General features: G+C 37.9%; 1 protein-coding gene across 3 annotated transcripts in view; it reads left to right on the plus strand.

Moving 5' to 3' along the window:
• The window catches only part of LOC135107207 (uncharacterized), a 57401-nt gene that overhangs the window by 9196 nt on the left and 34236 nt on the right, over positions 1-13969 (plus strand). For all 3 annotated transcript variants that reach the window (XR_010271652.1, XR_010271653.1, XM_064016878.1), the window contains exon 2: positions 2408-2507. Coding sequence is in view for 1 of the 3 variants with exons in the window: in XM_064016878.1 (XP_063872948.1) it covers positions 2479-2507 (29 nt within the window). In the remaining 2 variants the exon portion in view is untranslated. The remainder of the gene's footprint in view (positions 1-2407; positions 2508-13969) is intronic.

The following is a 13969-nucleotide window of genomic DNA, read 5'->3' on the forward strand; positions in this document are numbered from 1 at the left end:
ACGGCAGGCTTTGCTGGGGAGCGGAACGGGGCAGCTGACACAAATGCGATGAACCGGTATACTGTTTGTGCGGGAAAATGTTTTGAGATAAAAAAAAAAAGAGCCCGCATTCCCATATGGTATGTTTACTCGTGTATTTATCTTGCTTACAACTGAACATACGTAGAGCGGCTCGGGGCGTGTGTCCAGGTTCGTCCATGCTTGTAATTACTGTTTTCTTTTTTTTTACTCCATCTATGGCCGCCAACACCCAAGCTGCTGCTGCTCTTAATGCATTGCCACAATTACTGCTACTACTACAACTACCATTACTTCCACTATTACTACAACTACAACAACAACAACTACTACTACTACTATTACTACTACTACTACTACTACTACTACTACTACTACTACTACTACTACTACTACTACTACTACTACTGTTACTACTACTACCACTATATCTACCACCACCAGTACTACTACTTCTACTACTAATACTAATACTATAATAATAATAATAATAATAATAATAATAATAATAATAATAATAATAATAATAATAATAATAATTATTATTATTATTATTATTATTATTATTATTATTATTATTATTATTATAATTATTATAATAATAATAACAATAATAATAATAATGATGATAATAATGATAATGATAGTGTTTTTTTTGTGGGACATTTGACCTTATCAAGGATGAGTGCCAACGGTTCCTTCTTTCTTTATCGTTTAAATAAAGGTTTAGTCATTTCCGAACACAGATTATTAATGTTGGTACTACATGTCCTTAAGTTAAGGAAAGGGTATGAAAGTAGTGTGAAATGTCGTAACATTTCTTATAAACTTTTCTGCTTCGGAATAAATTCATTACATACATTTTTTTTTTTTGTTATGACAGTCCCGCATTATAATCGCCAGTGGTTAGTGACATTTATGTTCTTTGCATGAAATATTTTATGAAATATTTAGTGTGATCCAGCATTAATATAATAATTATGTGGGCATTGCGTGGGCTATCTAATTCCCCTTTCCCTTTCCGAAAAAAAAAATAAATAAATAAAAAAATAAAAATATATATATATATATATATATATATATATATATATATATATATATATATATATATATATATATATATATATATATATATATATACAAAAATCATTAATTCCCATGATAAAATATGTTAGGTTAGGTTGAGGGAATTTATCGGGGTGGAAATTATTTTGGATGAAGTTTATATGGAAGGATCTTCGTGGGTGGAATTTACTCGGATATAATTTATCTAAAGTCTCTGTTCATTATTCTTCTTGAAGCCAGTAACGCAAAATAGAAGGGAGAGAAGAGATCAAGGAGGGATTATATTAATGCCCATGAGACAGAGAACAACAGCTCTCTCTCTCTCTCTCTCTCTCTCTCTCTCTCTCTCTCTCTCTCTCTCTCTCTCTCTCTCTCTCTCTCTCTCTCTCTCTCTCTCTCTCTCTCTCTCTCTCTTATTGAAGCACAAGAAATCTCCATAATTTTTAGCATCGGAATCCAATATAATTCAAGCTGACACTCGCAGCAGCAGAGTCATAAATCTTGGGAGTTCCTGGAGTTCTTTGGGAATCCTACGTGTCCACATTGGAAAAATCCTCCTGCAGGTTTTTTTTTTTCGAGAAGTCGGTGTGAGGGAGACATGTAAGAAAGGCAGACGAGGATTGATGAAAGTGCAGCTTACAATAGTATCCTGACTTCTCTGTAGACGCTCCGTGCTGCTCTGAAGGCGGAGTTAGGGGAAGGTGGTGGTTGGTGGTTATAGTAGTGGTGGTGGTGGTGGGCCTCAGTATTCTTTTCTTTGTTTTGGTTGGTAGAGTTTAATTTCTCGTGAAATATCTTGACTCTCATGCTTGTTCTACTGTTGACGCAGTTCATCTCTTTATTCTTGTTCAATCCTTATTCTGGTCTTGTTTTAGTGTGTGTATATGTGTGTGTGTGTGTGTGTAATAATTTGAATATTTCATGTTGTTGAGCAGGACACGTACATGTCGAAGGTTAATATGAATATTTAATATTTCGGTGAAGCATGTATACAACTTGCACCTTGACCTGACCAGGTCGTGCCACCGCCCCCGTCACTGGCGCATCATCACTCACTGATCGTTGTCGAAATTTTTCATAAGTGCTGAAGTTTTCCTTAACGTAGCGTAAATGGCCAACGAGTTTTTGATATCAACTTAAACTTGCAAATTAAAAAGGTGTGACACCGGGTGTGGCATTTTCAGCACGAATGATGGAAGGAAATCTGCATATTTTTTTATTATTTCATGCTTTTGTTGAGGAATGTTACATGATTTTTAGGATGTTCGTTTTTGCGTAGGAGACTTTAACAAAACAAATATATTAGTATTTTCTGGCGTTTCAGGTGCTGTCCCTGTGGAGGCTATTACTTATTCACGGCTGCTGTGGCTTTCACAGTGACCTGTTGAAAGGACGATGAAGAGTAACTGTCCCTCTAAAAAAAGGTAATCTTTATTTTGTTCTGTTTACTCACTTTTCTCATGATAGTGACGTCTACGCTCTACTGCGAGGAAGGTTTATATATATATATATATATATATATATATATATATATATATATATATATATATATATATATATATATATATATATATATATATATATATATATATACACACACACACACACACACACACACACATATACGTCATATCCAGCTCGATATAATCATGAAGGTCGTCCACGTGAATACATAGTGAGATTGATTCTCGAGCCTCCACCATCCGAGGTTCACTATCTGGGTCACCTAAGTTGTCGTGGCTGCTGACGGCTTCGTATGGATGAGGGAGCTGAGTTATAGCACGTGATGGGGATGCAGGAAGTTACTGATTTGTGTGCTGACCACGTTTCCTTCTCGTAATGATTGCCAGTGGCCCTAGCAGGGGAGGATTATCATTTTGGAAAACAGTACCTTTCACATTGAACAGTGCATTACAGGAGGACGATTGCACAAGAAATACTGTAGTGATTTCATGAATGCATCTTTAGAACAAGAAAAAAGCTCAAAATAATTCAGCGCGTGTGAAGTCAATAAGAGGAAGACATCTGCCGTCGTGCTCCGGAAAATAAAGCGGCATCTTATAGAGTAATTCCGTTTTGTTTACTTTGGGATTGATGAAAAAATCATCTTGCGAAGAAACTCGACGTCACTATTAGTAAATTTCGTAACTGTCTCTTCATTCTCCTACTGGGACAATTATGAAATATTTGCTTAATGCAGTATATATCTAACTCGCTTTTCTCTTTTATAATTCCAGGGAAATTCTCTCTCTCTCTCTCTCTCTCTCTCTCTCTCTCTCTCTCTCTCTCTCTCTCTCTCTCTCTCTCTCTCTCTCTCTCTCTCTCTCTCTCTCTCTCTCTCTCTCTCTCTCTCTCTCTCTCTCTCTCTCTCTCTCTCTCTCTCTCTCTCTCTCTATATATATACTCGTATATATATATGTGTGTGTGTGTGTGTGTGTGTGTGTGTGTGTGTGTGTGTGTGTGTGTGTGTGTGTGTGTGTATGCATGCAATATATCCTAGAGTCGCTATTCATTCACACGAAAACCTGAGATCTGGAAAATTAATGGCAGATAAATAGATCTAAGAATAAATAAATAATGAAAAGAACCAAACAAGGAAATTAGTTTGCAATCCCGTGCCCTCTATATCAAATTAAGCCTGCGGACTAACTTGCATTGCACGGAGCGGCATTAATCTGACGGCGCAGGAAGAGTTCGGGAAAACGACCGTCAAGGTAACTGTGTGTGAAAGAGAGAGAGAGAGAGAGAGAGAGAGAGAGAGAGAGAGAGAGAGAGAGAGAGAGAGAGAGAGAGAGAGAGAGTAGAGGAAGAGGAAGAGAAGGAGGATGGAGACGAAATTAATGAAGAAGGAAGAGGAAGAATAGCAGCAATAGGAGGAGAAGGAGGAGGAGGAGGAGGAGGAGGAGGAGGAGGAGGAGGAGGAGGAGGAGGAAAAGAGGAGGAGTAGGTAGGAAGAAAAAAGGAGGAGGAGGAAGAGGAGGAGGAGGAGGACGAGGAGGAGGAAGAACAGGAACAGGAATAAGAAAAAAAGAAGGGGGAGAAACAGGAAAAATAAAATGGAGAGCTTTAAAAGAAGAGAAAAATTAAGCGCTCTGTACTACCTCTCTCTCTCTCTCTCTCTCTCTCTCTCTCTCTCTCTCTCTCTCTCTCTCTCTCTCTCTCTCTCTCTCTCTCTCTCTCTCTCTCTCTCACACACACACACACACACACACACACACACACACACACACACACACACGTATTCCTCCCCCCCTACACACACCCACAGACACACAACTGTTATAATTAGTCGTCTCAATTAGAATGATATCAGTCGTATGGACATAATCATGGGTATGCTTTAATACACTGAATAGATTGATATTATAATCAGTTTAATTTTCATCACAAAATGTAGGTTTTTATTAGCTGCTATGATTTACTAGGGAGGAAATCGTGGTAAATACTATGTCCTCCAATGAACAACGCTGTATCGTTAGTTTTAAATCAGTTGTTGTACGTCTTAGCTTCATCTCACTTTACCCAGTCCCGTTCATTTACATGTATTAAAGGAATGTAACATATAAGGGAAGCTGCAAGAAGTCGTCATGCCTTCACGTGGCAGTCTCTGTTATCCTGCATGATGACAACTCAGTCATCATCATCATCATTATCGTCATTATAGTCAGTATCTCCAGTGTCGTCGTTGGTATAATCATCATTGTCATCAGTATCGTCATGTGTTATTATGTATGATGGCGTGATACTGAATAGACTACAAACGGTATATATGTATGTATGGATGTATGTATGTATGTATGCATGCATGTATGGATGGTTTTTTATGAGGAACACAGCGGTGTCCGTCTGTCACAAGCGGCAACCACACGTGGGTTGTTCCTGAGTTCCTTAATTAAGGACTTTGCCGGAATACGGTGGAAGTAAAATTAATTGAGGATGATAAGTCAAATTGTCTGAGTGAGGAAATTATTTTAATTTTGATGAAAACAGAAAATTGTATAGCATTTGTTGTTTATTCTTAGTACTTCGTTATATTTAATGCAACATTTCTGGGTCAAACGCCGACATCTACCAAATTCACTGATATATATTAAACCTGTAGTGTTAAATGAACTGCATCTTTAAGGAATCTAAACACAACGCAGCTTACGCGAGTCTTTTTTCTATAAAGAAATAACATCTCCGTTCCTCGTGGTTCATTGCCTGTATTGGTCCGCATCATTGACAGAAGCAATTTCCTGCACCGTCATCGCTCACGTGGTGGACATAAGAACCAGCGGGGGTTCGAAGGGCGGGATGAGTCGGCTGAGGCCTGGCGGGGAGGGGACCGAATATCCTGCTGGAGAAATGATGAAAGAACGGCAGTGTTAGGTCCCCACGCAAGAGCTCTCTCTCTCTCTCTCTCTCTCTCTCTCTCTCTCTCTCTCTCTCTCTCTCTCTCTCTCTCTCTCTCTCTCTCTCCTCTCATCCTTTCACTTATCCAGCATTACACAGCTTACGCACCTTCAAATGTATTCCTCTCACACTCAACTCATTTTCGTACCAGGCACTTTTTATTGTAGAAAACATCACAATGCGCTTCTCAATTAGGAAAAAAAGATAGCAGGTGATGCAATTAATTTTCTCCCCCGCTAGTTGTGGGTCCAAGGGTCCACGAAACTCAGCTCATTCATTCTTTTTTTCTGCAGCAGCATAATAGTCGGCAGGAGTTTCTTACGAGACGCAAACGATCGAACGCACTTGCGAAACCTCCTCGTAATCAGGTTTGCTCGTTTATCCCTCGTCAGCAAACTGTCTAATGAGCTCAGGAAGTTCGTCAGGTTTGTCGATGAGGTCTACGTAGTTCTGTTTGCCAGAAGTTCCTCATTCCAGGGGCAACGTTTGATCACCTTCGTTGGTATAAAAGGACTTTGCTGGGCTACACTGCCGCGTCGCCTTATAAGACAAAGTTATGCTTCAGTGTCAGGTAAATTAGCTTCCCCTGTTTATTATTCCTCATTGCAAGGGTAACATCTGATCATCTATGCTGCTATAAAATAACTTTGTTTGGCTACACTACCGCATGGCCTTATAAGACAAAGTTAGGTTTAAATTGGTTTTCTTTTGTTTATCTCTTCTTCCCGTATTATTCACACCAAAACTTTCCAGTAAATTTCACAATTTGCTATCTCACCTATACAATATCTAAACAGTCCATACCCCTTTCATATCTGCGTTGTAATATAATTTCTTTAAAATCATGAATGATTAAGACACCGCTGCACCTTTTCCTCTTTCCCTTTCCTCTTTCCTCTTTAATTAATACTTTCTTCCAGGTCATCTATATTTACATTCGGGATTATGTTCTCCTTCATCTTCCTAATTTGCAAAGACAGCATTAATCCCGTAGCGTGTCATTATCATGCATTGAGAGTAATTACGCTATTGGAGGACTAATCTTGTTTTGGCAGTAGATGCAAGCAAGGCCGAGGAGGGAGGTGGTGGGGAGTGACCCTTTGCATATAGGTAGTCTAGATATTCTAACAGAATAAAAGCATGATTGTTTTTATCCTAATATCCTATGGAATAAAGAGTCGGAGCTCGGAAATCCTCCTCTGCAAAGCAATTAAGCCAGTATTATTGCGGCAAAGCTTGGAAATGTATGCGCACAAAATTATTGTCATTTGAAAGACTAAACGCGAAGATAATTTCTATGTTTATTATCTAAGCATTAATGTGGTTATTCGTCGTTTCCCTTATGGTGCAGTTTCATGGAATCGTCAGGCATTATTATTAATATTATTATTATTTTTATTATTATTATTATTATTATTATTATTATTATTATTATTATTATTATTATTATTATTATTATTGTTGTTGTTGTTATTATAATGATGATGATGATGATGGTTATTATTATTATTATTATCATTATTATTTTTATTATTATTACTATTATTATCATTATTATTATTATTATTGCTATAAATGTTCTTGTCGTTGTCGTTGATGTTTTTTTGCTACTGCTGCTGCTGCTGTTGCTGATTTTATTGTTGTTGTAGAAATCATGAGTTTAAAAAAGGAAGAATAAAGACAAGTAAAAATAATGTGACGCGTACCAGAACAACACATCTACGAAGAATTCTTCCCTTCCGAGAGTGACTATCAGAGCAGGATTAGACTTCGTAGAAGACAGTGGTGTTCTTGTGGGCCAGCTGCAATGGGGCGACTCACTATAATGGTGATGTGCAGTTAATATATTAAACAAATAACGCTCGACAAAAACTTTTAAGAGTTAGAATGAACTTCCCTTTATAGAAAAGAGGAACCAGGTTCATTGCGTCTTTCCCCTTTCTGTTGTTTCCTGGCGTGACGGCTTGGTATTCATGGCCCCTCCCCATTGTTTACTTCTTTATAAGCTACTGCTAATTAACGTAGCAAAAATGAAGTGTAATTAATTATGATTTATAATAATAATGATAATAATAATAATAATAATAATAATAATAATAATAATAATAATAATAATAATAATAATAGTTATTAATTATTATTATTATTATTATTATTATTATTATTATTATTATTATTATTGTTGTTGTTGTTGTTGTTGTTGTTGTTGTTGTTGTTGTTGTTGTTGTTATTATTATTACTACTATTATATTGAACCTTTGTTCGTTTAGGTCTGCATAGTTTGCACATGAATGTAGGCAACAGTAGGAAGCTTCACTCTACGACACATAAGCACACACTTTAGGCACCCCCGCTGCAGCACACCATTGACTCACTGCCTGCCTGGTTCACGGCGCATCAGCATTACCATGGCAACGTTATCTGAGAGCCACTGGCTATTACGTTACATCCAGACGGCGCATAACAGCAGAATGTGTCCTTCGAGTATCTTGCGACACTAGAAATTCATATGAGACAGGAGGGTTAATATACCAGTCACCAGCCTAAACACATATTTCGGTATATAGTCTAGACATATTTCGGCACATAATATTTCTACGGATGAATATTAGACCTCACAATACAACGACTTTTACTTCTGTAAATTTTAGTGTCGGTGCAGACTCCACCTCTGTGTCTGTGTGCTTTATTATTCTAGTTTGATTAAAGTTGCGTTCCAGAAAAAAAAAAATTTGTAACTTTTATCTGCTCGCGTCGGAGGTGCACTCCCTCGTAAGTTTTTGATTATGGAACACTTGCTTACGTACTCAGCCATTCACAAGACCAGTTCAGCGGCGTGGAGACTTTCCTTTATCTTGGGCGTATTACCATTACGTCGTTTTAAAGTTTAGCCGAGACCTGAGGCAGCTGCAGTGTAAATATTGGAAAAATATAACATGAAGGGAACGAGTGGGGCTGCAAGGGATGACCGCCTGCACAAAGTGAAAGATTTTTAGCTCGCCTTTAATTCTTTGTCGGCTGGAGGCGAGATATTAGCATGGGATGGAGCGGCCTCGACAAGTTGTTTATATTAAGAATATGATTTTATGTCGTTAAATTGGATTGACGAAGTTTAGTAAATCAATGAATCTCTTTTTTATCGCTGATTTCTTCAAATGTCTGTTATCATTTTCAGGTGTGATACTGGGAAATAAATGAGGAGAGAAAAAAGTATAAATTGTCCAAATTTTGTGATTTATTATCATATTGGTAACTCTCGGATGATGCAAGGCACTACTGTATATGGAAAATATGGAATGTTAACTTTGGCTGTATTATCATAATGATGGCATACGATATGAGATGTATGAATTTGCCTGATGCTTACGAAAACGATATTGAATTTGCTCACTGAATACGCTCTCTCGAGGTTACCTATGAAAAAGAAAAGAAGGAAAATAAGCTGTATTTTTTAAAGCACTAGCACTTTTTGTTGCCCCTGATGTCATGAACCATTTATTGCGTTTGCACAATTTTTTTTTTTTGTTGGTGCGTAAATAAATCGAAACAAATAGCGTCTTTAATTTTCATTCCTATGATTGAATGCTAAATCTAATTGAGTGAAAGCTGAGAACAATGAAATTAATCATGATGGAAGTAATGGCTGAGAGAACAATAATACAAATATGTATACTGTATATATATATATATATATATATATATATATATATATATATATATATATATATATATATATATATATATATATATATATATATATATATATATATATTTTTTTTTTTTTTTTTTTTTTTTGCAAACTTCTAATATTATGAATATTAGTCAGAATAGTAATAATAATGACAAAATATTAATATTGACGACAAAAACAACAACAACAATAGCAATAACAATAACAATAATAACAACAATAATGATAATAATAATAATAATAATAATAATAATAATAATAATAATAATAACAATAAAAATAATCTGAAAACAAACACATAATTAGCGCCAAACACCTACATCACCACCACCACCACTACCACCTTCATCAACAACACCAACAACAAGAACAGCAACAACAACAACATCCCGTGCAACAGGCGTGGGATCATGGTATTATCATTATTAGACTAGACACACACACACACACACACACACACACACACACACACACACACACACACACACACACACACACACACACAAATATATATATATATATATATATATATATATATATATATATATATATATATATATATATATATATATATATATATATATATATATATATATATATATATAATCAGTATGAAAACATCACTACACACTACTTGCACCCGGAGTTAAAACAAAGATTATCTCAAAGTTTACTTCTTCTGGTGTATTGGTTTCTATTATCACACTTCCCGTCCTCTGTGCACCTGTCAGGTCTAATATGCCCCATATTTAGCACTTGTCAATTACTCAGTTGCACCCAGGCGAGTCACCCCATTTTTCATCTGCCAGGAATAGTGGGGGAATAAGTGGAAGGGGGATAATGGCGAGGGTCATCTCTTTGGACGCGGTATCTTAAAACATTAAGCTGAAATTAAGGCTTGGTGAGATAATTGGCAACTCTGAATAAACGAGAGAGAGAGAGAGAGAGAGAGAGAGAGAGAGAGAGAGAGAGAGAGAGAGAGAGAGAGAGAGAGAGAGAGAGAGAGAGAGGACTGACATCAAAGGCATCGAGAGTGTGGAATTAAAACGAAGCAGCTGTCTCCTAATTAATCAACGTTACTGGGCATAATGAGCTGCGGGAGTCGTGCCGTGCGTGTGTTGTCGTCGTGCCGTCTGCAGTCCTGACCTCTCATTGGCTTCATAACTGAATATAAACGTGTTCTTCCATCTTTTCAGAGTTTGCGATTACACCCATGTTCTCCAATACCGTGGTAGGCGAATGTAATATTCAGTAATCAAGTTATTTGGGCTGAGTCATTAGGGAGCTTTAAAAGATTAGACAAAACTTTGCATCAGGATGATACGTGAAAAAAGATAGGTATATTTCACATGGGGACTAATACGTGTAGGTCTGACGGTTTCTAGCAGCTTCCTTTACTTTTTTTATGCTCTTTTGCGTTCTCCTTCTCTCTCTTTTGCCCGGAGCTTGCGAGTACTTCCATATTCTTCCTTTTTCTTACACGGTTCCAGAACGTGCAAGTATATACGTGTTATTTCTCCTCTTCCTTGGGGTCAAAACACGCTTGTACATCCATGGTCTTTCCTTTTTTACGCTGTCTGCGAGTGAACTAGTGTATTCGTACTCTTTCTCTTCGATCTTAGAACATACATCTTCTTCTATCTCTTCGTAAGATCGTTTGAAGTCTAGTAACCACCTGCACTGACTTCCACTGTCTTTTCTGTTTTGCTTCAATCCCGATTCCTCTTTGGATATCGGCAGCAGATCAGAGGAAATAGGATTAAGTTCTAACGCTAAAGGCAGTGAAAAGTGTGGCTTGTTGAGACTGAGTGTGGAAGCATAACGCAAAAAGAATATTTGTTATTCTAGTTTGTTCGGTGAGCTCCTTCCTCTCTGTTCTGATTGAAATGAAAAAAAATGACCTGTGAAAAAAGTACAACATGTTAAGACTTTCGACTGTAACTATGTGAACATAATGGAAAATTATATTTTTCCCCGTGTTGTTCTAGTAGTGAGCTCCCTCCTGTTTGCTCTACTTGAAATGAAAAAAAGACCAGTGTTGGAGTAAAAGGTGCGCGTCATGTAGTGGACAGAGGACATTATTCAGAAGAGAACATTACGTTTATGTATGAAGCGATAAGTAATGGAAGTTCCCCTTGTGAGAAGAGAAAAATAACAGCGATAAAACTTTCCCCTCCCTTTGTGAACAGAACGAGAAATGTGCAGGATAAATGATGAATGACGTTCGCAAAAAAAATGTAAAGTTGTTTTTCCTTTCAGGAAATCTAAAGCTCATATTTTCATCTTGTTTTAATTGCTTACTAGACGCCTTCGGACAGGAACCGAATTAACCGTTACTGTCAGTCTTATAATCAGTACAGTTACTTTCCAGTTGTGGAAAGTTAAAAAATGCTAGGTGCCAGGTAATTAAGAAAGGAAGCAACTTAAAACAATGAAAACGAGGAGGAAAGGGAGGATGTGGTATAGTATGTTTTATTTATTTATTTATTTATTTTATTTATTAGGAGGGGCACCGGCCAAGAGCAACAAAAGTACAATAAAAAAAATAAATAAAAGGCCCACTGAGATGCCGGTCCCCGAGTACGGCCCGAAGCGGTAATAAAAAATTGAAGGATAAGTATGTTGAAACCTCTCTCTTGAAGGAGTTCATGTCATAGGAAGGTGGAAATACAGAAGCAGGCAGAGAGTTCCAGAGTTTACTAGAGAAATGGATGAATGATTGAGAATACTGGTTAACTCTTGCATTAGAAAGGTGGACAGAATAGGGGTGAGAGAAAGAAGAAAGTCTTGTTCACCGAGGCCGCGGGAGGATGGGAGGTATGCATTTAGCAAGATCAGAAGAGCAGTCAGCATGAAAATAGTGGTAGAATATTGCTAGAGATGCAACATTGCGGCGATGAGAAAGAGAATGAAGACAGTCAGTTAGAATTGATGAGACAAGAAGCTTTTCATTCTACCCTGTCTAAAAGAACGGTATGAGTGGAACCCCCCCACCCAAGACATATGAAGCATACTCTATACATAGACGGATAAGGCCCCTGTACAGAGTTAGCAACTGGTAGGGTGAGAAAACTGACGGAGACGTTTCAGAACACCAAAATTCATAGAAGTTGCTTTAGCTAGTGATAAGATGTGAAGTTTTCAGTTTAGATTATAAGTAAAGGACAGATCCAGATGTTCACTGTAGGAGAGAGGGACAGTTGTGTGTCATTGAAAAGGAGGGGATATTGTCTGGAAGGTTGTGTCGAGTTGATAGATGGAGGAATTGAGTTTTTGAGGTATTGACAATACTAAGTTTGCTCTGCCCCAATCAGAAATTTTAGAGAGATCAGAAATCAGGCGTTCTGTGGCTTCCCTGCGTGAACTGTTTATCTCCTGAAGGGTTGGACGTCTACGAAAAGACGTGGAAAGGTGTAGGGTGGTATCATCAGCGTAGGAGTGCATAGGGCAAGATGTTTGGTTTAGAAGTTCATTGATGAATAATAAGAGAGTGGGTGACAGGACAGAACCATGAGGAACACTACTGGTAATATATTTAGGAGAAGAACAGTGACCATCTACACACCAGCAATAGAACAGTCAGAAAAGAAGCTTGAGATGAAGTTACAGAGAGAAAAATAGAAGTCGTAGCATGGTAGTTTGCAAATCACAGTTTTGTCCCAGACTCAAAAGCTTCTGATATAACTATGGCAACAGCAAAAGTTTCACCAAAATCTCTGAACAAGGATGACCAACACTCAGTAAAGAAAGCCAGATCACCAGTAGAGCAGCCTTGTTGAAACCCATACTGGCGATCAGATAGAAGGTTGTGAAGTGATAGATGTTTAAGTATCTTCCTGTTGAGGATAGATTCAAAACTTTAGATAGGCAGGAAATTAAAGCAATTGAACTGTAGTTTGAGGGATTAGAACGGTCACCCTGTTTAGGAACAAGCTGAATGTAAGCAAACTTCCAACAAAAAGGAAAGGTAGATGTTGACAGTTGAAAGAGTTTGACTAGGCAAGGTGCAAGCACAGAAGCGCAGTTTCGGAGAATAATAGAAATGTACGTCTCCATGCCAGACGCAATCACCTCTGCTATGCGCTCGGCACACAGTGACGGGTCTCTGATATGGAAGCAGTAGTCATTCCAAGGAAAATCAGCAAAATACTCCCTCAGGTCCCCCAACTAACAGAAGCAAAACGCCAGAGGCACCTCCGATTTGGGTGATCCTGAGGAGGAATTGGCATGATAAGACAAGATACAGATATGAGATTGTGATCGGAGCGCAATGGAGAAGATAGGGTAACAGCATAAGCAAGATTAGAGGTTAGGAAAAGGTCAAGAATGTTGGTCTAAGACCGCGAATGTTGCAGAAGTTAATGAAGAAAAAGTTGAGGGGGGTGTCAAGACACTTAGGGTCGATACCAGAAGAGCAGTCCGGCCTGGGAACATTTATGGTTTCCTCCCCAGTTGGGGACTCCGAAGCTGGTGTTAGGAGTCTCCATGATAATTTTGAATTTTGAGAGAAGGGTGTGTGTGTAATTAGGTGCTTGTAGTTTTGTGTGAAGAGAGATAGACTGTCCCCTTGTGTTGTGAGACACAAAGGGAAACGTTCAGTGAGGTCACAGCTGGGTTTAATGATAGGTTCACAGTACCCCCCTAATCCAGTGTTTTAGACCTCACTGGGAGTAATTATCGTTTCGACAGATGCCTATTGCCTCCCCCTGTGAAACCATCATGAGGAGAAAAGGAAGAGAATTTCAAAGAGAGGAAAAAAAGAAAAAAAAGAGGAAGAAAAGAGGTAGCGTTGAGACAAAG

This window comes from Scylla paramamosain, chromosome 15 (assembly GCF_035594125.1).
Source record: "Scylla paramamosain isolate STU-SP2022 chromosome 15, ASM3559412v1, whole genome shotgun sequence".
Lineage (NCBI taxonomy): Eukaryota > Metazoa > Arthropoda > Malacostraca > Decapoda > Portunidae > Scylla > Scylla paramamosain.